Source organism: Seriola aureovittata, chromosome 3, assembly GCF_021018895.1.
Source record: "Seriola aureovittata isolate HTS-2021-v1 ecotype China chromosome 3, ASM2101889v1, whole genome shotgun sequence".
NCBI lineage: Eukaryota > Metazoa > Chordata > Actinopteri > Carangiformes > Carangidae > Seriola > Seriola aureovittata.
The window spans coordinates 12,680,151-12,705,985 of NC_079366.1; the positions used below are offsets into that span (position 1 = coordinate 12,680,151).

Below are 25,835 nucleotides of genomic sequence, written 5' to 3' on the forward strand. Positions count from 1 at the left end.
GAAATATGGGTAAAGTGACTTTATGTAGTTTAGTAAAGGCTTCCAAGCTTATTATGAGAGCAAAGTTAACTGTCTATTTTACAATAGAAGTATTGACACGAGGCTCAGTCTAACTGGCTTTAAGCAAAACATCCGAGGCGTGAGTAACAATAACCAACACACAAAGCAGTCCTTTCCCCTGCACAAAATGTCTGTGACATTTAACTTTACAATTCAAAAATAAAAGACAGAAACAGTTATTGAGCCTGTTACCTTCACGAAGAAGACTCGTTGAGGAAAGCACTGTTCTTCCTCTCCCTCTATCTTTCTCCTCTTCTTTTCTCCTCGTTCAGTCGCTCCGCGATGTCTCGGGTTTGACGCGCGCTAAACCAGTGTACCAGTGTGTGGAGGCGAACGGGACCCGCGGCTGCGTAGCTCGCGCACCACTATACTATCCGAAGCCAGTACTACCCGCGTGGCGCAAGGCACGTGGTACCCAGCTCCGCACCAGTACTCCTTTTTTCTTCAGGTGTGTGGAGGAGTAGGGGAGGTGCTGCGTTCATGTGCTGTGGATAACAACAATTTCAATGACTTTATGGTTCAAACCACAGCGCAACAACCCCTTTCTGCAGATGTTAGTTTAGTAAACTTCCAATCGCCGTTGTTTTAGATGTTTGTGCTAAGTACTTACAAAATATAAGAAGTTTTCAACGTTTATTTAATGCACATCTAAAAAGGCCCCTGAAATGCCCAGAAGCTGCATTTGCACACAAAATCATCACTAAATCAGGTGCATTTTCTAAGTGTTATAATACAGTAATAGTATGTATTTAATTAATGTAGACTATATTCTTTTTCTTCCTTTTATGGCAAAAGTCTGACACTCTTTTCTACATAAATTTATATCATATTATATCTTATATATAAACAAATCGTTGTTGGGTTTTCCTACTACTGTTCATTATTTATTTTTTCTGAGTTACTCTGGAGATTGGTTGCATGTTGGGATATAAAAATACAATTTTGTGTAGAAAATCCAGTGTCACTCTTCATGTCAGGGTTTTCCCATAAAAAGAAGAAAAAGAATATAGGCTACATTAATTAAATACATACTATTACTGTATTATAACATATATAAATTCATCCATGCAACATCTGGTTCTTACCTCGTGGAAACAGATGTACTGTATTGTCTATACATGTGTTTCCAGATGAGTACAGGAGCAGAAAACAGTGACTGGACAAATTAAGGCTGTAGCCTAGTGCTAAATTTGCGTAAAATGTGATAGTTTCATGATGGCATTTTGTCATACACTCAGGAAAGTGCAGATCCATCTGAGCAGCTGTCAGACTGACGTCGGCACAAACTGTCTCTATGCATATGGGCATTCATTCAGTCATTTAGGAGCATCTGGTGAATCCCATGCATGTGTATGACTAACCACCTCATTCTGTTGCCGGCTGATCATAGGCAGGAGTGAGTGAAGAGGCTCTCAGCAGCTTGGCTCTGACTTGGCCTTTCACATAACCTCTCACTCATTTCACAGGAAGACAATCAGAACCTCTCTCATCCCATTTTGCGTCTCTTTATTTAAGAAACGTATTTCTGACACATTACATCATTGTATTCTGTTGAAGCAAACTTACTCTCTCCTGTGCTGTTTTGTCCTCTGCTTTGACAATCAAACATTAAAGCCTGCGGCAAATTTTATTTCTTTTCAAACTTTTCTTTACCAGCATCCTTTGGGAATCAGGGAATTCTGTGCCCTCTCTGACCAGCGCAAAGAGAATCAAGGAGTTTTTAAGGCTTTACTTTGTACTTTTTACATGCAAACTCATAAAAACATGGCGCAATCATCGTCTTCTCTCTTTGTTTTTCTTCTTTGGATAATATAAACATAAATCATTCAGTCTCTATAATACACCCTGGCTTAGTCATTATTCACAAAGATGCCTATGTGTATCAGACTGTAACAATAATGCATCTGTTTTACTTAAGGCCAGAACAGCTTTCATAACAAAACAATACGGCTGCATATGACTTAGCTCTGGCAGTTTCATAACAGATGAAGCAGTGCTGAAGTTGTGTGGATGTGTGTGTGTGTGTGTGTGTATTTGTCTGTTTGTGTAATTGAGGGAGAATGAGAGAAACCAGTGGCCTGAAACATATATGTGTTAAACAAAAGCTCACACACCAGCTGGGTCCACAGTCAACATACTGCAGGGCTTTCTCTTATCAGATGGCAGCTATATGTGCTGTCTGAAAACATTTGAAGAAATGAACACAAGTTAAATAACACTGTACAATATGACAACATTACAAGCCAGGAGAGAGAAAAAAAAATCCTGTTTAATCAAATGAACACTGTAATTAAGTTGTATTTGTTAAATGCAATTGGAATGACACATAATGTCAAATAGGTTGTATGGTTATGATAGACTCATTTGACATTCAAGAACAGCACAGCAAGGATTGAAACCTCTAATATCTTCAATACACCACATTGTAAAACCCTATAAAACTCTTCCTATCACTTTAAGCCACCATTTAGGATATTGGCCGCCCTCCAGCTGGGATAGCGATAGTAATTACGGGCCCTCATTTGAGAAAACATCAGTAAGATAGATGAAAGCCATCAACCGAGGAGTCTGAGGATATGTATAGTGGCTGGAGTTTTGTGACTAACAAGAAAGAGGAAAGTCCAAAATGAGAAGAGGTCAAGCTCAGAAGAAATCAAAACTTCTCAAAGAACAATACAATAACAGGGACCATGCAGAAAGCAAAAGCAAGATGTTTTTACCTGTCTTTGTTTCTACTTCACTGTGAATTCTAAGATACAATCTTTTCTAAGAGACTTTTTCTCCTTTTTTCAGCATTGCACTCTATCTCTTGCTAAAAATGACCATATACATTTCTTACAGACTAACAGAATAGAAACATTATATATATAGTCTATCGTCTTTAAATGGGCTAATTGGCTCCACATAAATCTTCTTTTTGCTGAAAAGCAAAGCCTCAGGTCAGGTGTGCCCAGATCCTAATTTAAGTGAAATCTAGTAGGAATCTAGCAGTGTCAGTCAGCTCTTAGACAGCCAGGCCGTGATGCTCCTCAATCCAAGTCTCCCCTGATAACTTCTGACAGCAGTGAGTGCTACGCTATTGTGTTCCATCACTAACACCCCTCTGCCTTCACCAACACTCAAGCTCAGCCATCCAACTAATGAAGGAGCCTGAAACATACACACAATCGACCAACCACCCCCACACAAACTCACACCTCTGCATACGCAAAGAGCCACAGAAAAGCACACTCTCACATACTCCCAAATACATACATACATACATACTGTACATGATCACGCTGATGCATGCAAACACCCACACCTGTGAAAACAAACACATCTTTGTCGTCAACATTAACACTACTCTTGCAAGTGGCAATACACACATGCACATGAACTCACAGGATGTGATTGCAGTGGTGCCGGAATTGCAGGGAGGCTCGACTCTCTCTTAACTATTCGTTTGAGTAATACTGTGGCGGTATTTCTCCTAATGCAATGGTTGGTTATACAGTAAGGGATGGAAGTAAAGTCAATCTCACTACAACATTTTCAACATTTTAGATGCCTTTGTTAACTTTTTAATAAGAAAACCCGACAGGTGACAAAAAAAAACAAAACAAAAACAAACAAAAAAACACTCAACCACATAAGTATGGACCTCATTTTCCTTTTTCTTTTTTTTTATTAGCATTATCATACATTAGGTACAAATGACACAATCAGTTACAAGGTAAGTAGCTCAGACTCATTTGAAGGTTTCAGGCTGACAAGGGAAGAAAACATACACCATTTTTAAAATACAATATATTCTTTCTTTTACAGTCTATGTAGATATCTACTGTAAGTCATTTATGTACAACCACAGGGATGCTGAGATTATAAATTAACAAAGAGAGGAGAGTTAGGGACCATGTTAATGTAAGGGTTAAGAGATAAGGCATTCCAGCACATCACTGATCCTGTACTCTGTAACAGCCAAAGAGATGGCAGTCCACTTCAACGCTCTCATTTCATAGCGAACAGGACACGGTGGAGAGTAATGACTTACTACAATGAGGAAAGCAAGATTCACATAAAACAAACAGGTATCTAAACAGAGTATTGTAAGAAATACCAATTGAAAAAAAAAAATCATAACAGACTTCTCTCTCAAAACTCTTCATTTAAGATAAGAAATTTATTTCCTTATTTTCTGGCCATCTTATTCCCTTAATGCAAGACTATGTAACTTCTACTGAACAGCAGCCTCTGCAGCCACAAGATGGTATTTACAGGGCGCTGGCGGCTTCAATAATTTTTGTCCAGCAGTCAAGGGTACGGGAAGCAGCGTGCCCCTAGAAGCTAACAGCTCATGTACAGACAATCACTTGCTCAGGCAACAAACACAAAATCATGCCCTCAGTACAAACCAGCAGTCACGCTGTCGACTCATATCAAGTCAGCATTCGGTTAATCTGACTGACTGAAAACATCTGAACCCACAGCAGCTGTGTGCTAAAATGTAGATGCTAGGAGCTAGTCGCTTTGCCTCTGCCATGATGTCCTTACCAAGAATATCGAGCTAGCTTCTTCTTATAGCTAACGGACCCATAATCGGTGGTGTGTGTGTGTGACGCAGTGCCCTAAAGTGTTATGCACTTCTTGCACCCGCTCAACCTGAAGTTACATAGTCCAAGATCAGGAATACAGGGCGCCAAGTGGGAATGAAAGAAGCGCCATTCCTTACAAGTCAGTGTACCATCAAATGATTCTGAAGCTGTTATCTTAAGGTAAAATAGTTGCATAATGTTACAAACAAAAAGGTGAGGACATCAAAACGAATGTAAACAAAGTAAAACACTAAATACATTTGGCTAATTCCGTTCCCATGGAGTATTAGGGGCAATCAGTAAAGAGGAGGAAAAAGTGGAAGTGATGCTAAATGTGGGAATTATAAGAAATGTCAACTGCTTTCCTGACCTGATGGGATTTAAAGGGTGAAAGGAGGAGGACACTGTCGATAAGATGATGGATTGACTTGGCCCAGGCACTGAGGACGGAGGAACAGGTAGAATGAAAGAGGGAGTACACGAGACAACGAGGGAGGGCTGGTTCAATGTGACGAGGCACAGGGGTTATCCTTCAAACAAGCCATCATCATCTGTCCTTACGTCACATGTTCAATGTTCCCTCACTCCCCGAGTATCATCCTTTGATATTGTCGATACATTTATTAATTAACTCACTACATCATTCAGTCATTAATAGGCACAGGGAGGTAAAGGTAAAGCAAGCAGACAAGGGTGAGTAAAGTCATAGTTTTTCAGACTAAAGGTTATTGGTGTCAGTCAATAAAATGTGCTTAAATTTCTGATTTACAGACCAGATGGTGGACCATTTATGTGAACAAAGCATGCAGTTTTTTTTTGTTGTAGTCTTTTTTTTTAAGATCTTTTATTTACATTTGTGAGACTTTTGAGGTGTGCTGACAGAGTAAAACTAAGTAAAAGTAAATTAACAAAGCTAATTTGACAATGGATTAAAAATACATGAGGAGTAGAGACTTTAGAGTAGAACACGGTGGATGAGGATCAAGAGGAAGATGTAAAGTATCACTGTTGAAGTTGGGAAAGGCACACAAGGGGAGAGTATTAATCTTTTTTTTCATGCCCACACCGACTCTGACATGATATTTTGAAAAATTTTCCAAGAAGAAAGAAGACTGGGGAGCAAAGTCATCAGAGAATCAATTAAAGGGATGGTTCTAGACTACTGAGTCAGCACATACAGAGGTGCAAGTTCAGACCAGAGCAGGACTGTTGCTGAGTAAACTGAGTATGTACAAGGAATATTTCCTCTCACTTTCTGAGGAATTCACTGTGGATGTTAAAATCAAATGCCCCACAAGTTGAAATGTTTTTCAGACACAATTCTGCCCAAGGCTAGACAGGCAGGAAGATATAGTAACGTTTATGGTGAGTTGACTATCAAACTGACTGGCATTGTAATGTGTACTGACACAATGTGCACCGGTATACTCATGGCAGCATGCTAGTGTATGGTATGTGGTTAACAGAGTGTACAGCAGGTGTGGCTTTAGGCAGGTCTCAGCCTATACATGGAGAAGCTGCCACAGAGAGTCATCCATGTGACTACAGCTAGTGCAACGCTGCTATTGTCGGGTTCTGGGGTTTTCCAGGTTTGGCACATGCAAAAGGTTATATACGATAGGAAACACAGTAGGAGAGCACGACTCTTAGAAAAAACACAGAGAAAAATTTTACAAATGGTTCAATAGTTCCTATCTATATCGGTCAGATATGAGTTATCTAATGTGATATATACTTTGAAAACATTCCTGAATTTCTTGAGCAGAAGCTAGAGAAATAAAACTGACAACACTGACAACAGCCAAAGATAAATGGCAAAAGCAAAAAAATAACAATAAAAATAAAAAACAGAACAATTAACAACAACAACAACACAACATTAAAAATATAACATAAACCCCATTCATGAGACACTAGAGAGCGAGTGGTCCCACTGGCTCAGCAACGAGCAGTGCTTCTGAGTCACAACTCACCATAGATCTGGATTCAGGGTTCCACATCGCTATACCAACCAGGGCCATAATGTAGCTATATATAAAGCTCCTACTTAAAGGACTACTGCTCTAGAGCCAGTGGCTAGGTTTCAGAAAAAAATTAAGTATCTATTTAAATTCACAATCTGCAATAAACGTCTATTCTACTTTCTTCAGCCCCTGGCGTTCAGGATTCTTTTGTTTTTTTTGTTTTTTTTTTGGTAAAATCACTCTTGCTTCTCACTCTTGCTTTCATACACAGCTCACCCACCTGCATGAGCATTCTGACTTTCAGTGTTTTATTACTGCTGCACAGCTGTGTCATTAAAACTCAGTCACAATCTTACAGACTTGTTCGTCCTATGGTTACTGACCGTGATGTCTACTGGCCCACTTGAAATTCAGTCAGTCAATCTAGAGTTATGCTTACAGTGACACTTCACCCTAAGTCTCTCTATTGAGTGTTTCACACTCACTTCCTGTAGTTGGTTTGTAAAGAGTCGTGTGTGAGGACTGAGATATATCATACGGATACACAGCGAATAAGTGCATTATGATGTAGGATTAGTTTGATGCAGTTTTTTGTGGACATTCTGACACTTTTTTTCCCCCCACAGTGAAAAGTTGTCACTATTGGAATCCATTGTAATCAACATGAATATAAGATAACCGTGGCCATTATTCAACTTCAACGAGTGACTCTTAATCTCTAATATTACATTTTGTGTGGCGCATCATTTAAGGGTTGCAACTCTTTGGGGTGTCATACTTTGTAGCATGCAGCATTTAGCAGATCACATGCATGAATGATGCCTACCAACAGCATGCAGATACAGAAGGACGGCCAACAGCCCGACACGCATCCAATCAACACACAATGTGCAGTAAAAATCACTGAGTATGATTAAAGAAAATCAAAAGGAAAAAAAAAAGATTTGATAAATCTGCCAACACAAGTAAAACAGATATTTTTACAACTTGCTAAATCTGGATTCTATTTAAGACATCCAGTTGTTACAAAGTTGATCTCTACTGGGTTATGTTCCTAGTTGTTTCTTCTTCTTTTTTTTTTTTTTACACATACAAATATTGGTTTATCTAATTAATGTAATAAAAGCACATTCAGGTGTTGGTATAAAACTGTAACTTGCTATACTCTTTTGAAATAACTCAGGATTATTTACAAAGGAGTTATACACTGATATTAGATACATTAAAATATTCATCTGATCTAATGGAAAAATAGGTATGAGTTCACAGAAAAGAGTAGAGTAAAAACAGATCTAGTTTAAAGACAATGAAGAAGCAACAATGAAGGCAAAAAAAGGTTCATATTCAACTAATAATGATTATGTTGACATACTCCTAATGAAAGAAGAGTTTGTTCTCGGGACAGCAAAACAACATTTTTCATTTGCAACTTTTGTATCTAAGAAACCTGACACACGTGTTTTATCTATGCTGGAGGACATGATACTGTATGCAATAAAACATTGCATGGTTAATACACAAAGACATGAGTTAATGTTATATTCTAAAAAATGTATTAAAATGTCTTGTACTGTTTCTGTTAAGACATTTATGACCAAATGGAGGCTTTGTAGTTGTGGGACAGGGATAGTCATTAACACTGACTAGTGTTAAAACATGAAAAACTGTAAACTTTGTAGGGTTGGTTTTTTTTTCAAGGTAGATATAATATATTCTTCCACGGCCCACATGCTAAACTGATTACTGTTGATTGTGTGTCCACAAAATTATTGACAAGGTTAATTTGTGCAGCTCAGTGAGGGCTGGGAAATAGGTCTGCAAATCACTGCTTTCAAAACCAGGTAAAATCGGGAGCTAACAGTTAAGCTAAGTGAAGTCTTGATAAAGTGAAACCAATTCCGACACTTTGATACCCATGTGTCTCACATATTTCCTTTTTTACAGGCTGCATATTATTCAAATACATAACTGTTGCTCTGCACGCTCTAAGGTGAGAGTGGCTGGAGTCAGTTTGTACTAAAATATAATTTTACACTGTCACCATGAAACCAAAGGATAAGAAAAGTGTAAACAAGATACAGAAAACATTGAATCACAAGGTGCTGTTTCAACTCCTGCACCACCTCTCCTTCATATTTGGCTATAGCGTCTACACAGCTTTATATGGGTGTTTTTCACCGTCATCACATACAGTAATATCTATAATGTGATGATTATCCATATAGAAACAAACTATGACCCACCGACTAGATCTGTAGACTATAATGTTTATCCATTGAGATTTGTAAGCATGAATTTTTTGCGCAGGCATCCTTTCCAGGATAACCTGTGCTTTAAATCTGAATCCTTTAATATTCTCTTGGTTATACAGGCAGAGATTAATGTATTCTCCTAACTTAATCATATACTGGCATATATAAATAAAGCCTGACACCCTTCGGTCCAAGTGCCTCCAGTTATGGTAAACCTTCACTATAAATCACAGGGTTAAGAAAGGACATTGTTTTCTATAGTGCATGCTAATCATTAAACTAAAGGAAATTAGAAACAGTCTAATCAATATAATCTATACTGGTAAACACATAGTAAAGAACAAATATGGATGTGCTAAATTCCTGCTTATGAGTAAAACCAATACATAAAGTGGGCCTTTGATCAAGTTGTGGTCAGATGTTAGATGGGCGGTAGGTTTAAGTGGGTGGCAGTGAGCAGGGAGGTTCTTCAAGGAGGTTTCCCCATCCTTCTCATACGCTGTTGCTAAGCGACGGGTGTACAAACTGTGGGTTGATGAAAGAGAACCCTGCAAACTCGGCTTGGTCGATGTTGGCGATAACCAGCTCATCTGGTGGTGTGAGCTGGGGCTGAGTGCGTGTGAAGAACTTGTCAAAGTTCTCCGCTCCTTTGCCACACTGTAGAGGAGAGAGAGAGAGAGAGAGAGAGAGAGAGAGAGGAGAGAGAGAGAGAGAGAGAGAGAGAGAGAGAGAGAGAGGGAGATGAAGAAGAAGAGGGAGAAGAAGAAGTTTAGAAATGAGGCATGTAAAATAATATGAAGAGTGCAAGCAGCCACACCAGACAAGAAAAATCTGAAGCACTGGCAGAGGTATGCACACTGCAATTCTATGAAGGCCAGTTCACAGCAAATTCTCGGAAGACAAGAGCCGCCATTGCATTCAGCAGAATTTGGTTTGAACTTCTTGGAAATGTTTCACAAATGAGCCCAAAGCGCAGGACACATATCATCATAGTCATCATCAAACATCATCAGTCACTTCCACTGACATCACCATTCATTTTATTCAATAAAATCACACTAGGCTGAGAAACTTCACAATGTGCATGGACAGAACAAAAAGCAGCATTTGTGTGTTCTCCCACTTCAACCTGTCAACTAATTAAAATGAATCTTCACCCTGTCCCCTGGCCTACATAAAAAAGGAGAACATTTCACACCTGATCCCCCCGGTTTTCCACTGATTTATGCAAGAGGGAGTTAACAACATCAGATTACATGCTCTATATCTCATTCACCTGAAACGCAATGCACTCCTCTGAATAACAAATCAACATTGTCACAGCTGTGGAACAGCAAAGCAGTTTCCTGTAAACAAGGCCCAGGATTGATGCTATGAGAGGAAATAGTGTCAGGACCTCTGTAATAAGGCACGCTGTGTTTGCAATGATCTAACAACCTGCTGCGACTCAGCTACGTACATGCTTTTGAGCATTTGACCCACAACTGTCAAAGCTGATTATCTTACAGAAGAATGAAATGATTCCTTGAGCAAAAATCGCAACAGTATCAAGGTGCGACAAGGTCACAAAAGGGTTAATTGGTGTGTTCATAAGAGGGAGGCAAGCTGTCAGTATTTAACAGGAGACATCAAAAGTGTTTCCATGTTTCTGTGATGAGAGGATAATCAAATTACAACAAAGACAAGGAAACGGATCATGTCACATGGTGCATGAATTAGCACTTCAGAGAATTTTGATGTCGGTTGAGACCACTGAGATTTGCATTTGCATCACCTTTTTCCTTCAACTGGGGCAAAGATAGAGGTGCAAGGCTCAGTCATCTTACATGCTATTTTACCTGCTTTACCAAGAGAAGCACGCATGAGCGGATCCTGTTCAAAAGCTACACAAACTGCTTTTGTCTAACAACTGTTACCAACAGTAGGAAATGGTTTTAGGACTCGAGGACAAAGAAACCAACTGTTTTATCTCTTTCCAAGCCAATCTAATTCACGGTGCTATGTATTATCATAGCTATATTTCTAGGCTATCAGTATCCCCTTAGGGTTAGGCTTTTGTGGATGATCTGACCACAAGTGTACTCTCTAACACGAACTTGCCAGCGTGCCTCGGCCCCCTTAGCATTCTTTTAAAGGAGAAAAGTCTATCATCAAATCCAACCCTGTTTCAAACTGCACCAGCACCATATTTTCAACTTTTGGCCACATGCTTACCCAAAACCTGTCAGTCTGGCATCTGCACTCTTTGACGTGAATCAATAGCATCCATATTTAATGTTCTGACAGTCACTATTACGCAACCCTTTTTAGACCCTGCACACTGGTGTCAACATAAAACATTTGCATTTTAATGCGATGTATTCCCATCAGTGACTGAAGGTCTGCGAAGTCGCTAACCTACACAGAGCATTAGAGAGAGTGTTCTTCTGGTGGAGGTGAGAACTCTTTTTTATTTAATCAAATCAAATTGTAGACTTGTCATTCAAGAACTTTTAAGTTATCCTTCTGTCTTCACTGGAGACGGATCGATAAAACGTCAAAAGAGATTGTACAAGAGAAAGAGCGTGTGAGAAAGAGAGAGGGCTGCATACATCATCCTCATATCCTCCACATATCCTCATCAGCGAGTCCACCTACACACTGGGCTCACCTGCGCGGATGCATGCATTCGTAAATGTGTACACACAATCATACACCCAAACACGCACATGCACACACGCACTCTGGGACCAAGTGCGCCACTTGATAAGCGTTCATGTTCCCTAGGGAGATACCGTTCTGCAGCTGGTTGTGAGGATAACTGACTCTGTGAAACCAAACGCCACGGGCCTCTATAACACAGGACTTGAATAGAAAGAAAGGATGATGCGAACCAAAACCACTTTTGGCATTGTTGTCATAGAAATAAAAATTGGTGTATTAGACTCAAAGGGTTGTTTTTTCACCAAAAATTACATCAGATGTTCCAATACACACAGTATGAAACTGTTTACATTGTCCGACGCCTACTCTAGAAATATAAATGATAATGGAAGGTCAATTAGTTTAGAGTTTTTAAAATGAAATAAATGTTGTCAGATTAAGTTAGATTATCATTGGGTTAGCGGCCTTGCTGAGTTAATGTGTCTCTCTGTGTTATCTTCAATGCATTTTCAATTGTAGCTGCTATACGTTTGTTCGGGTAGGGTTGATGACAGAATATTAACGTTTTCAGGACAAGACAGATTTTTCCCCCAACTCTTAAGCCAAGTAGAGGTGTTTCCAACTGCTATAAGCAAAGACCTCTTGGCGTCTTCTGACTTCTGCATCACCCGCCACATGTACTTCTCCAAAACAACCCAGCGGACAGAAATCTCCATCAAAGCATCCGTCACTACTGAACTGCACTTGACCGCTCTTTTTAGACTATACAGTAACTGACAGACTCACGCATGTTCTGACACAAGTTCAGGACCTGTGTCCCCACTGGGTTTTCACTAGAGATCCACACTATGAATACAAGTAAAGCAGAGGCAACTTGTTTTGGGAGGATGGAAGGAGGTTTTACAGAAAGGAAGGCCCTCGGTCAGCCATTACACATCCTTTTATTTTCAGTCCTTTCCAATCAGTTTTAATTTTTGGTATCTTGTCGGTTTAAGCCCACAACCATCTGTGACCTGGCTTTGAGACTCTTGACTAACTCATGACTAACTGGCCTTATCCACTGCTGCCCTACATTATATTCACAGACAGGACATCACTGTCTAAGCGTGTGTATGTATGCATTTACGTAAGTGTCCCTGTGTGTACCAGCAAGCACTTGTGTGTCTGTCTGAGTGTGTGTGTGTGTGTGTGTGTGTGTGTGTGTGTGTGTGTGTGTGTGTGTGTGTGTGTGTGAGTGTGTGTGTGTATGTGTATACAGACATTTGTCTGTAACGGTACAGTCATTTCTATTTTTACTTTTTTTTTTTATTACTGGTGCGGCCAGACAGATGCAGATGATTTAACAGAAGTGAACAAGACAGAACACCTAAACGTAGAGACACAGACAGTTCTGAGGTGTGTGTTTGTGTGTGAGTTTTTTTTTTTTTTTTTTAAATGTCCTCCCATGACTGCTGTCCCTGACAGGTGACGTTCGCTCCAAGCCACTACCACCCTGTCAGAGTGGATAGAAGATCGGGAGCAAATGTAACTGTGTGTGTGTGTGTGTGTGTGTGTGCTGTCTTTAAATGTACTCTCTCTCTCTTTCCCACACAGCAGATACCTGATGGGTAATCGCCAGGATCCTTCAACCGCTACTGTCTACTTGTCTTCTTCTATCCATCACTGACCATCTGTCATTCAAGCGAGGCAACACATTTTTCATTCTGACCTCCACCGACAATCCCCATCACCAAAATGTCTGTTTTCTGCTCTCGAGTGATAGTGATACTCTAACCAGTGTGTAATCAAAGTGTATGTGGCATGAAGCTTCAGCTGCTGAACTGACAGTGCTGAGTCTTTGGAAATATTTGACAAATACGCTTCATTTATTCTGGTCCATCTCTGTTTTTTAGAACAGAAAGGATGTGGGACTCTAGATTTGTGGCAGTAGTTATCATGTTGTGATCACTCGTGGCACTTTTTGTGTGTGAAATAGCATCACTTTACAGATAAAAAGGACCTCCAATAATCTGGAAACGGTTTTATAGGAGCAGAATGAAGCTCAGATGATGAATTCGGGTATGTACTATGGTTTTATGAAAATCTGCTTCAATGCCTCTGTGACGTTTTTATGGACATAAACTTGCCCTTTTGGAAAAGCACAGAGCTGGTCTTACATCTCCTATTCTTCGTTGTGTGATTCAGCCAAACCTTATGGGGTGAGACCAAAGCCATTATGCTGTTGATACATCCTCCCATACACGGTGACATAGTGTGCTACATGGGTTTTTGACCTACTTTCTCTCATCTTTAATCTCGCTCTCCCTCTCTCTCTTTCTCTATCTCTCTGCACACATACAGACGTGCACGCCTCTGCACTCAAGCATATTAAAAGAACACTCAGCTACTTAGGATGATAAATGAGTGCCTGCCTCCATTAAGAGTTATGCCAAGACGCTCTCTCTCTCTCTCTCTTTCTCTCTCCCTCTCTTTCTCTTGCACCCTCTCCCTGAAGCCACTCGCATGGGAAGCTCTCCACTTTTGTCATCATCATCCTAAACATCATGTTTTGTTTTGTTGAACTGTTAGCTTGTCATTAGCAGTGAACAGTTTACAAAAGGGCAACTGTCATTTGAACTTAGCTCATATTTCATGAACATTTTAGTTTTTCATGCATGGGATTTGAGTTTTGTTCCGAAATGTATTCGTGGTCTATGAAACGCTGCCCTGTAGGGAAATGTATCTAGTAATTCATTTTCACTGCCTTATTTCATGAATGTGAAAAGCAAACAAATCACAGAGCACAGTTGAACCCATTGGTTATTGGTGCAGAAAACCAAAGATAAAATCAGGACCTTACATCAGGGGTTTGGCTAAGCTTCAAAGAAATGTAGCTTGGACCAATTTTACAACATTTTATAGTAGTCAGCTTCTGCTTTCTTTAAAACCGACTTCATTCAAAAAAAAAAAAAAAAAAAAAGCAGAAGGGTTTCAGTGTTTTTACTGCGCAGATTACAGATTGGGTTTTTAATACATTAACCAAAAATGCATCAGACTTGGCATCTGTTGAGAAACGAACTCCAGATTTTTATGGAAAATGTGATAGAAAATGCAAATTCTCTTGACCCCAAATTGGGAAATAAAGAAAGAAATAAAACAAATAAATACACAAACAAACGGAAAATGTTCCCTCTTATGTCCTGTAAGCTAAAAGAGGAAAGGCGGACATGTTCAGTCAAGCTGCAACCCACTGTGCCTCTCGTTTTCTAACAGCTACAGTGAGTCACAACTCATCCATATTGCCATCATTTTCTCTGTGTGTGTGCGTGTATGAGTGTCCATGTATCCCATCAGGCATGCACATCCCTTCCTTGGACACTTTTCAGTGACTAAGTCCTCCCACTCTTTCTTGCCCTGCTTCCTCCCTCCCTTCGTTCACCATCAATCAGCAGCTTCCTATTTGACCTAGTTTTTCCATCGCGCTCTGCTCCAGTCATCTGTAAAAAACCATCGGCCATCCACAAGTGGGTGTAAAACGTGTGCGCATCAAGTGTGTTGTACTCCAAAGAAATTAGCCCGATTTCATGCCAACGCTGCTCGCGGGACGTGGCTGGCATTTAACTGTGCGCTTTGTTGTGCTACCTGCAGTCGACGGCTGCACAGTGACAGCATCCAACACCGTAAATATAGATCAACACTAACTGAGTCTGCTCTGACACTCATTCTACCACGCAGACTGTGTCCTTCGTGCGGTCTGAAGACCCGGTCCAATAGATACAGATGGACTGAATCTCTCAGCTGGGTGCAGCCGCTGTATTGATTGCAATTCCACAGCTGTCACACGTGGATGAAGTGAGATTGAGCGGGGTTAGATGCACAAGGAGAAAGGAAAGAGGAAGAGGGTGGATTAGAGATGCAGGGTTAGATCTGGTGAGGGGTGAGAAGGGGGGGGGTATAATCATAGCCATTTGTTGGTAATGGACTCAGAAACAGCAATGTATTACATGGCGTAATGAGATGGACATGATGGATCATTAAAGAGTAGGTTATGGTGGTTGCTGGAAGCATTCAACAATGTTTTGTAACTTTCTTTCCACCTCTCTCATCTTTCACCCTTACCTGCACTCTACAACCGGACCCATGCAGGCATGCACTGTGAAAAGGACATGCACATTTGCATGCATCCACCTCCCCGCAACTTTAGCGTGGACAAATACACCAAGCACAGAGGCTTTCCTTTCTCCGTCTGATATCGATCACCCCCAACCCCGCAACACACCGACAAACTTGCACTCTTATGCAGCAAATAGACACAAAGACAAGGAGTACATGCAAAGGAAATCTTCCTCCCCTGCTTTTCTCAACCTCTGTTAACCTTAAAGTTCTTTAACCTTCCCACCCACACACACATACACACATATTTACTCACACAAACACACACAAAGCACACATAGCATTTCCAGCACATCCACTCAGTGGGAGCCTACATGGACAAAGAGGCCCCGATTCACCTTATTAGAGGAACTGCAGGCCTTGAGGGTGAAACAGAAGAGAACTACAATATTTAAAATGAACATATAAAACACACACACACACACACACACACACACACACACACACACACGACACTGACTGACCTACTTCATCTACGCTCTATGTTTATATTTTCTTTTTTTTTCAAGAAACAGCCTACACATACTCTTTATGTCTCTCTCTCTCTCTCTCTCTCTCTCTTTCTGTGTGTGTGTGTGTGTGTGTGTGTGTGTGTGTGTGTGTGTGGGTGTTCTGTCTACATATAAATCATAGAATGGCAGAGTGATAAACAGAGAGATAGGGAGAAAGTAAGTGTGTGTGTGTAGGTTATCATAAACTCAAGGGATCTCAGAACTACACCTTCTTGTGCAGCAAATATGAACTATATGAGATATGCATTTATAATAAATGGATGTTACATTAATTATAGATTAAGATGAGAGGTTTTGGAATTGCTTATGGTCCATATAACCCATACCATATGTAGTCTCCGCACACAGCTGTGTTTTGACTGTAATAAAGAGTGTCACATTGAGCCTGTATTATATATCACAGCTTGGATCAGTGGACATCAGAGTGACTTCATTTCTGTTTATAGAGCAAAGTCCCCAATTAAATTATTATTATTTATTGCCGTAAATATAATGCTGTAACTCTAGTGTAGTCCTGACTCTGCTTTTGCTGTTAATGTGCAAGAAGATAAACCTTTGACATTGATCAGTGAAAATCTTGGCGCGAGTGAATTGCACCAGATGCACAACTTCCTCCTTGTGTGTTACATTCTTAACATCCATTCCTGGCACTGTCAGCCATTGTCTTAATGGGCATGTTACAAGGGACAGCAGTGTGATTACATCAGCCAAGCGTTCTCTCAACTCCTTGCATCCATGAAAATATGCTTTTGAAAGCAGTCACCTTCATATTGACAAGAAGTAAAAACACATGAGGCAGTTGTTTAGAAAGAAAACCTCTCATATTTATCTAATGAAGTTACCTGGAGTAGCAACAACACATCCTGGTAGTTGGCGTGTTGTTGACACAAGCCCTGTAAGAGACCATAGCGACCTCCTCTGGGTGTCCTCTGCTTCTCACTCAATGTGTGCTGAGATGGGCTGCTTCCACCCCCCCCCCCCCCCCCCCCCCCCCAATCACCCCACACAGGACAAGTAGGTATAGAAATGGATGGATGGATGGTTTTCATACATTGAAGGAATCAAAAATAACATCTTGGTAAAATCACTGTGTATGCATCAATATTACATCAAATGTTTCAGTAATACAAGAAATCAAGCAGAGATCATTTTCCATGAAAGCGAGACAATATAACATAGTCGCATCCTAACACCGATTGGTGCCCACACCTAACACCACTGACAGTGTCCTTACTCAGTCTACCTAAGCGAAGAATGTGCTGAGGCTCAGTGACTAAGCTCTGACAACATTTTCAAACAAGTTTTCATTTGTTGAAGTTTTTCCACTTACCTCCCGTAACTATGCAAACAGATTTGGTTTTATTTGCTAAGGTTTTAGGATTCCTGCCATGTGGTGGCGACCGTTTTCAACTGTACTTTCACAGCTACAGGATTAAAAAACTACAACTGTGAAAAACATCATCTTTGTTCTCTCCTCCTCTTTTTTAGCAAGCAGTTCCCTGTCAGCTCCAACTGGACAGTAAACGCTGGTGACAAGTGCAAACTCCCTCGATGGGCCATTGAAGATGACTACTTGGGTAATCATGTCAAACAGAACATGCTAGAAAATGCTACCACTCTACCTAAGTGGAATATCACTTCATGTATTTGTAATCTGTTTTTCACAACTTTCTTTTCAGGTATACTTTTGCTGAAGTCGACCAAAGAGTTTCAGAAAGCTGGCTGCTACAGAGGAGCTTTCAGAACACAGTCCTGACAGCAGCATGTGTGGTTCCTTTGTTTATGTACGTGGGAACTGCATGTTAGTAAAAATAAGGCAGGACAGGGAGAACGAGGGAGGGAGGGGGCTGCTTGTTGTTTGCAGTTAATTCACTTTCACTGCAATAAACTGTGTACATAATATCCCATAATATCGCCCATGTCATCCATCTCATGTGATAGATTCTTCATGTTCTGGACCATTTTTATAGCAAGTGTCATTACATTAGCAAGAAGGATTTCCTGGAGTGATAAAGTGCATTCGATGCGATTGGATGCGATGTTAATGAAACCCCTCTGGCATTTTCTCTAATCTGCATGTGTGTGGTTGTGTGTGTGTGTGTGTCTGTTAATGTTGTTTGGGGGGTGGGGGGGATCTTGGGGACATCCAAGTGGTTTGGATGTCGGGACACAAACAAATCAAGAGCATCGATCATAGAGAGAGGTAAAAACAGCTAATGTTTTTGTGTCCAAGCATCTCATTGATATTCCAAAAGAAGTTGGTGTTGAATCCATTATATAACTCACGACTAACTTTGTCAGGATTGCTAAAAATATGCACCACCTGTTTAATTTCATTTGAACACTGTTTACTTAACATATCAAAGACAAAACACCCAATACTGTTTTCAAACTTTCATCATCTGTGAATACAAATGAATACGGTAGTTAAGACTCAGGGGCCTTAAAAGTTAATCAGATAAAATACCCATAAATTGCTTACAGCTAAAAAAAAATAAATCCAACAATATTGCATTACTTTACTTTAAGTTTTAACTAGTGACTTTCCCTGTTTGTGTGTGTATCCTGACAAGTCTGACTGAAGGCTGAGGAACAAGTTAGTAAACAAACAGCCAAGAACAAATAGTCCCCAAGGGAGCAGATAACGCAGCAGAGGGGCAGAAGACGTCTTGCCATAACGGATTTGTCTTGCAGTGATGAGCACATCTGTTCTTGTTTGTTTAGATGTGTGCAGTTCAGAAGGTTGGGGTTGTTTACTTGTCTTGTTTATGTGTTTTATGTTTTGTGTTTGCATGTGAAGCACTGTGCTCTGAGACGTAGTAATACGTAGCAATTTTCTCATCAGTCATTACCACCATTAATGGGATGTAAGAGGAGATCTTCTATAGACAGTGTCAAGGAAACTGGCAGCCTCTACCTGCCTCTAAATTTTCCGGCTTTCAGTTGTTTTTCTTAATTCACAATTTGAAAACATTAAAACATGACATGTGACATGTGTCAGCAAAAAATACTGAACAGTTGCAGGTGAGAAAAAATATCACTGTAACTCAGCGAAGTGCTCTTTGCACCGTGCACCCACATGGTTATAGAGCCCAAAGTAGCGATAATCCCTTTGCAAACGGAACAGACAAGTGTAATGGGAAATGCGGCCTTATATATTTTAATGAAGGTTAACCTCGTGTGAGAGAGGCTACAGACCATCTTAACCTTGGTCACAGTGATCGGATCAATCGCGATCGCACCTCATCAGACTACGAAGTATTATATCAAACCCTAACCACGACTTTTTTGCAGGACTTACCACTTTGGGCTTGAAGGGCGGCTGTATCTCCCTGTTCTGGAGGCGTTCCCAGTCGATGCGTCTGAAGAAAGCGTGTTCTCGGATGTCCCTCTCTCCCTCAAGACCACAGCCCAGACGCTTGGATGGGTGCTTGGTCATCAGCTGCTCATGGTAAGAAACAAAGATGAGAACATGGAGTTAAATCAGAGAGAATATAAACGGTGTCATCCGTCTAAATCACAGTGGTGATTCCACTTTTACCTACGTAGATCACTGGCTGTTTGCTGTTTTTAACAACGGTGTAGGTTATGTGAAATAAAGAAAACCTGTGGAATTAATGGTTCACACAAGTTTTTCAATCCAGTTTTCTCAACTTCAAAGAAAAATAAGAACATTTCGTCTTTCTTCAGTGTCTAAAGTAAATGGAAGAAACTTTCAGGGAACAGATCCGCAGGTCAGTGTTAGAGCATCAGGAAAACTCTCACTTTGTTTTCTGCCCCTTCTGTGTTCATTCACCGATGTGTTTTGTAATGTGATTCCACCTCTTTTCTAGGTCAGTAAATGACAACGGAACAGATGGGTCTGAAAAAGAGTGACAGAATTGCCCCCCCCCCCGCTTGCTCTGCTTTTAAAGAACTGCTGCCACTTACAGTCGCACCACAGACAACATGGGGACACAATCTGCACTTTGTAAAAGAGCAAACCAAGACAAAAAAAAGGGGACCCACAGGAAATATAACCAACAAGAAAATCTGTCCCTGTTAAATGATGTAGTGGCCTAAAGCTATTGCATAAATGTAATTATCCAAATAAAGAATCATTTAAAAATCATTGAAATGTTTGTTTGTTAGGCTTGCAGTAGGAGAGCCTATGCATTGCTGCTTACATGACACAAGTTGGACACAAACAGATAAAAATGCATTAAAGCAATTCCCACTCATAATGGAAGATAATCACTGATTGGCTGCTTGTTTTTCTAAGTGTGTATATGGACTGTGACCACTCGTACTATTTACATAAATATTTTTGCATTATCTCCCCTGCCTTAGTGCAGTGATTTGTCCTGACTGAATTGCAAAGGAAGGGAAAAGAGTTGTCTGGAGATGGACACAGAGCCTGGTGGGTTTCAGTATTGACAGTCCAAGGACAAAATGACTTATTCATGTTCCGGAGTCTGAAATGGAAATGGTGCTTTGTTTGACTGAGCTCGTTTTAAATGCTTAAATAGGCTGGCTTCCCGGCTCTGGTATTCAGTGCAGTGCGTGCAGTCTTTCTAAGTGGTATGCCCACGGTGAGAGTACATGTTTGCCTATGCATGCATACACAGCCTCCAGTAAAATCCCTGATCTGTAATGCATACCTTCACATGCAGCTCAGTCACCTTGACAGTTCTCCTGAAGAATATGACATGTTTAGCAATCACGTGTCGTGTGTTTAGCGATCTTAAACAGAAGGAAGACTATTTAACCAATGTTCAGTCAAACTACAGCTTCTGACCAAAGGCAGATATACAACACACACTTTCAGTCTTACAGGAACTGATCAGTCAGGTTTTATTACTGAATTCTATCAAATTCAACATCTGTTTCTTTGTAAACTTGAAATAACTCTTTGCTACATTATGTTAACTTATCTGCTAATATAAACTCATCTTCAGTGGGGAAAATATATATACATAATTCTGAAACCCTTAGAAAGACAGACACGATCAATACACACCGTCCACATCGCTAGCATTGCTAGGCAGTGCTGGCTGAGAAAGCATGCTGAGCAATGTGAAATGAAATCTTGACGCACAATACCCACTGTTCTCTAATCTAACACAGCTACTTATAAAATAAAATAAAAAAACAGAACAGCTGTATGGCTGCTTGTGGACACACTTAGTGAGGTACTGGCCCACTCTTAATTTGGTGGCACAGTAGATATGTTAAGCTGCTGCCTGGCTTTTGTTATTGACCACTGACATAAAGTCCAGCTTAAATGTCTTTGTATTCTATTCTGCTGTATTAATGACATAAATCAACAACATGATATTACAAGAAAAAATCTCATATGGATACATTTTACTTATCTGTGGGTCTTTTATGCAACTTTGGTGCTTGGCTTTACTCGAGAGCCGACTGGCAATTGTGTGTGTTGATAATGTTTCTCAACACCTTTTCAAAATGTCTCTTACTTTTGAATAACTTTGTCCAACCCATAGAAAAAAAATGGGGGAAACAATCTATAATTTCTTATCTGTGCTGGTCTTACAGTAAACCAATAAATTACGCTGGACAGAAAAGGAAACCTCATTAACACTTAAACGTTGCTTTATTCACACAATGCTATCTTTGCTCGCAAAAAGTAATAAGTCTGATAATTAGTCTTCACATCTTAAATGAAAATGTGTGCTGCTGTGTTCGGATGACCATATTTTTTTCTTACTTTACCAAATAACATGAGATAACACGCTAAAGACTTGCATCAGTGATGAATTTCAATGGGCTGATTCTCTACAGTTTCCTTGTTGCAAGCCCTTCATCATACAGGCACCGGGCTGGGCCACATCTGAACTATAGCAGAGTGCATCCAGCTGGCAGAGCACTCCAGACAGTTGTTGACAAGGAAGAAAAAGTCATTTGCAGCTTTCGGCCTGTTCACAGGACTGTCACTGACAGTGAGAAAGCATCCCGCTGCAAACACATGGCTGTCACCATTAAAATGACACACCTCACACCTTGAAATGTCCTGAAAGTGACTGCTGGACTGCTGCCACAGCAATCAAACACTCAAACTTTTATTTTTATTTTTTATTTTTTTGGAAACTGAGCTCTTGAATTATTTTGGCATCAGTGTGACTGATCACCTCCAGAAAAAAAAAAGAAAGAAAATGTGCTGTTGACATTTCATGGAGACCATTTGTTCATTCTGTCTGCAAACTGTTAGCACTCCGAATCTCAGAGTGGCTCCACCGCGTCATGAACTGTCAGCAATAGGTTTAAAGTGTACATAACTCTGAAGGCCTCCTGCTGTCTCTGCTGAGAACACCAAATCATGAGACTTGATGGGATGAGAGGGGGGGAGGGATGAGAGGGGGGGGGGGGGGGGGTGAGAGGGAGGGAGGGAGGGAGGGAGGGGAGAGCGAGAGTAAGGGAGACAGAGAGAGTTAGAATGAGTAAAATAGAAGGCAGATGGGGTCTCGTCGGCAGGGAGTCTGGCCAGGTACAACTGTGTGATTCAGTACATCAGGGCCTTTAAAACACACACACACACACACACACACACACACACACACACACACACACACACACACACACACACACACACACACACACAGAGACCATTGCTTTCATCTTTTCCAAATACTAAATGGGCTTCGGTTTCTCTGCAGACAAGATATAATGCAGCACTCAGACAGCACATGTGATTTTACCTGGAAGCTTTTGTCTCAATGCTTTCATTTAAGTCAATTAGTCGAGTTTAACAATTTTGAAAGAGTGAACTCATCAACCACATTTACCATCAAAATTTACACCCGGAACACGTTCTATATGAATACCTGACTCAATCTCTTCCAGTGTTCATTATGAACTACAACAGCATTAAAATGGATGACCTCTGGGTATCATCCCATTACTCAGATGAATGTGTATCTACATCTGTGACCTATTTAAAACGTAATGAACTATACAATATAAATGGGCTATATGGGCAGAGTAGAGACTAGCAGTAAGAACAGTTGCAAGTATCCACCTACCAATTAAAACACATTTATACTATTAGAGTATGTGTCCTTTTCTTTTCCCTTCTGTTCTATTGTCCTCCGCTGTTTTCTATTTCTGTATGAGCATCAGTTTTCTGGCAAACTCAGTTCACCTCTGCAGCACCACCACTCCTGCTCCCTGCCCATTTCACTCTTTTATTCTCCTCCTCGATCCACCTCTCTTTATCTCCCTTTCACCTCTCTTTCTCTAGTTTTCCTTTTTTTTCTTCCCTCCCATCAATTCTTCCTCCCTCTCTCTCTCTCTCTCTCTCTTTTGTGGGTCAGGCTACTGGCAATTACTATGTATCCATTAAGAGGAAGTGCTGCAGCCCTGCCAAACAAAGGTTGAGATTGGGGCTTGGTTCGAGACCAGGACACACGCACACATCTTTGTTTTATTCTTGCGGACCATCATTGACCCGACGCATTCTCTAAATCCCTAACGCTCACGTCTTAACCCTAAAACAGCCATTAACACTTGTGGGGGTCGTAGCATTTCGGTCCCAACAAAGCTATCAGAGCCCACAAGTATAGTCAAACAAGCATAAAAACACACACAGATGTACACATACACACACACACACACACACACACACACACACACACATAGCCAAGAAAAATAAAGCAGAAAGGAAAGAGGGGGACAAACAGAGCAAAGCAGAGGAAGGGACAGAGTGATAAAGCATATTATTTCACAGCTCATTGACTTTGCACTGCCTCTGGACAGAAATAAAACTGGTTCACTATTAAATTTCCTAATACACACGCACACGTTTTTCTTCTTTTCTTGTGAGCATCTCTGGACATTCCAAGTCTAAAATAATTCTGATCATTTATTGACCGTATAGTCTAAAGCCGAACCTCATGTCATCAGTGCCTGTGACTCTATCGACAGCTGGCCAAAATACATCTCTATTTAAATGTTTCTTTCTGCCTTCTGAGTACATACAGAGTGTCAGTGTAGGGTCATACAAGCAGAGGTTAAAGTGCAAATAAATGAGTGCATGCACAATTCATGCTCATGAGTTTTGGCTTGTTGTTTATTCTGTGAAGCAAAAAACTGGGGCAGACTCAGAGTTTCACAGAGTTTCTAGCGAATCCATTAGGTAGGAGTCCTGAAAAAATACAAAAGGTATGTTTTACCATTGTTCCTTTTGTCTTTCACTTGCTTTCAAAACATTTTGTTGTAAGCATAAAATGAGACAAACAGTTACTATGTCCCAGCCTCCTTGACGTGCACTGACCCGCTGTTCAGTTCCCTCCCTCTGTGTCTGGAGATCCAGCAGGCATATATACCCACAGTCGCTGAAACAGCATCCCAGGAGACAGCTGAGTCTAAATACTCCTCGGCTCTTACAGGGAAGAGCTATCTGATGAAAAACGATCTCACTGCAAGAATGATCTTCTGCTGAACACATCACAGGAGATCAGGAAAATTGTCACCAACAACTACTGGGCTACCACACTAAATTTCAAAGCGTACTCTGTATTTTGGATTAAATTCAGACAGCTACATGTACTGTGACTGGGTTCAGAGACAGGTTATCCATATTTTTTCGAGATGTGCGCACAAGCTGGGCAGAAAACAGACTAGAGATACAGAGAGATGAGTTGAGGAGCAGGAGTGACGGGTGGAAAACATTTTTGATCCAGTTAAAAATATCTCTTAGCAATTTTGTCAGTTCTGGTTCGTACATATCTAAGTGTTTCACATGTGTATACACAGTCTTTCGATTGTTACTCTGTGGATGATTTCATGTATTAAATCCTGTCCTCACATAGTTTTGTATGAAGGACACAAAGTTCAAGCATCTGATATTACGAATCTTTAAACTAAACTTTCTGGTATATGTATAATCTCTGGCCTATTTTGCTGGTTAGCATCATAAAATTTCATATTCTCTATCATCCTCCTCAGTACACATAAAGTTCCTAAAAAAAAACCTTACTGTACATGTATAGTCATGGTTAGCATCAACACTGCTACTAGCCATTTATCAGTATTGTCATGACAACAAGAGTGACCAGTCGTCTAAACACCATATCCAGTCTTGTGGAAACAGTTGACAAAGTTCTCAAACTATTTCCAGAAATGATTTTCATCATGCTCTCTGTTTCTAAATGTTAAATATGCCCTGATAAACCCCTATGTGTTAAATGATGAGCCAAAAAGGACATGCTGGTACAAAAAGTAAATCATATATTTATCTCCTGTGTAGGAGAAATATCTTATACTCATGGAACAACAGGCTTTGAAAACTGACTACAAAAGCATTTGGAATAAACCTTTAAAACACCAAGCTCATGGAGCTACTGTGCCTTACTGTAACAGTCCCGCTTGTGAGGAGTATATTGGATGACCTAATAGGTTTCCCTGTCAGTGTTAATAATGCAAATGTCAAAGACACAGGAACTGAATGGGAAGGGGAGAGGGAACTTCCAAATGAGTTCCCAGACACTTTTTAAAAAAGCTCACACTTTATTCTTACAGCAAGTCGAGCTAGACTTCTCATATGTTATGTCCGACTCCGGAAAGCTAAGAAAAGCCTGTGACGCAGCCTGTCAAGTTTTTCTCCCCGAAGCTGAACTAGCAGGAAAAGGCTTGTAGCCCTCTTACAAGACGTTGTATTATTTTGGGTTTTAGTGAAGA

The 25,835-nt window shown here is 40.4% G+C and overlaps 2 protein-coding genes and 1 long non-coding RNA gene across 5 annotated transcripts in view; 1 reads left to right on the plus strand and 2 right to left on the minus strand.

Annotated features, from left to right (window-relative positions):
• LOC130167040 (voltage-dependent calcium channel gamma-5 subunit) overlaps positions 1-487 on the minus strand; it is a 39,187-nt gene extending 38,700 nt beyond the window's left edge. The window contains exon 1 of the mRNA XM_056372990.1: positions 253-487. The gene's annotated coding sequence lies outside the window, so the exon portion shown is untranslated. The remainder of the gene's footprint in view (positions 1-252) is intronic.
• Positions 488-3,696: 3,209 nt separating this feature from the next.
• Positions 3,697-25,835, minus strand: part of prkcaa (protein kinase C, alpha, a) — a 141,699-nt gene continuing 119,560 nt past the window's right edge. For all 3 annotated transcript variants that reach the window (XM_056372075.1, XM_056372076.1, XM_056372077.1), the window contains 2 exons: positions 19,459-19,599; positions 3,697-9,507 (listed from right to left, as the gene is read on the minus strand). In XM_056372075.1, the coding sequence (XP_056228050.1) occupies positions 9,343-9,507; positions 19,459-19,599 (306 nt within the window). In that variant the 3' untranslated portion in view covers positions 3,697-9,342. The remainder of the gene's footprint in view (positions 9,508-19,458; positions 19,600-25,835) is intronic.
• LOC130166463 (uncharacterized) lies at positions 19,518-20,498 on the plus strand. Its single transcript, XR_008827146.1, has 3 exons — positions 19,518-19,608; positions 19,848-19,891; positions 19,991-20,498. It is a non-coding gene; the product is annotated as an uncharacterized LOC130166463 (long non-coding RNA).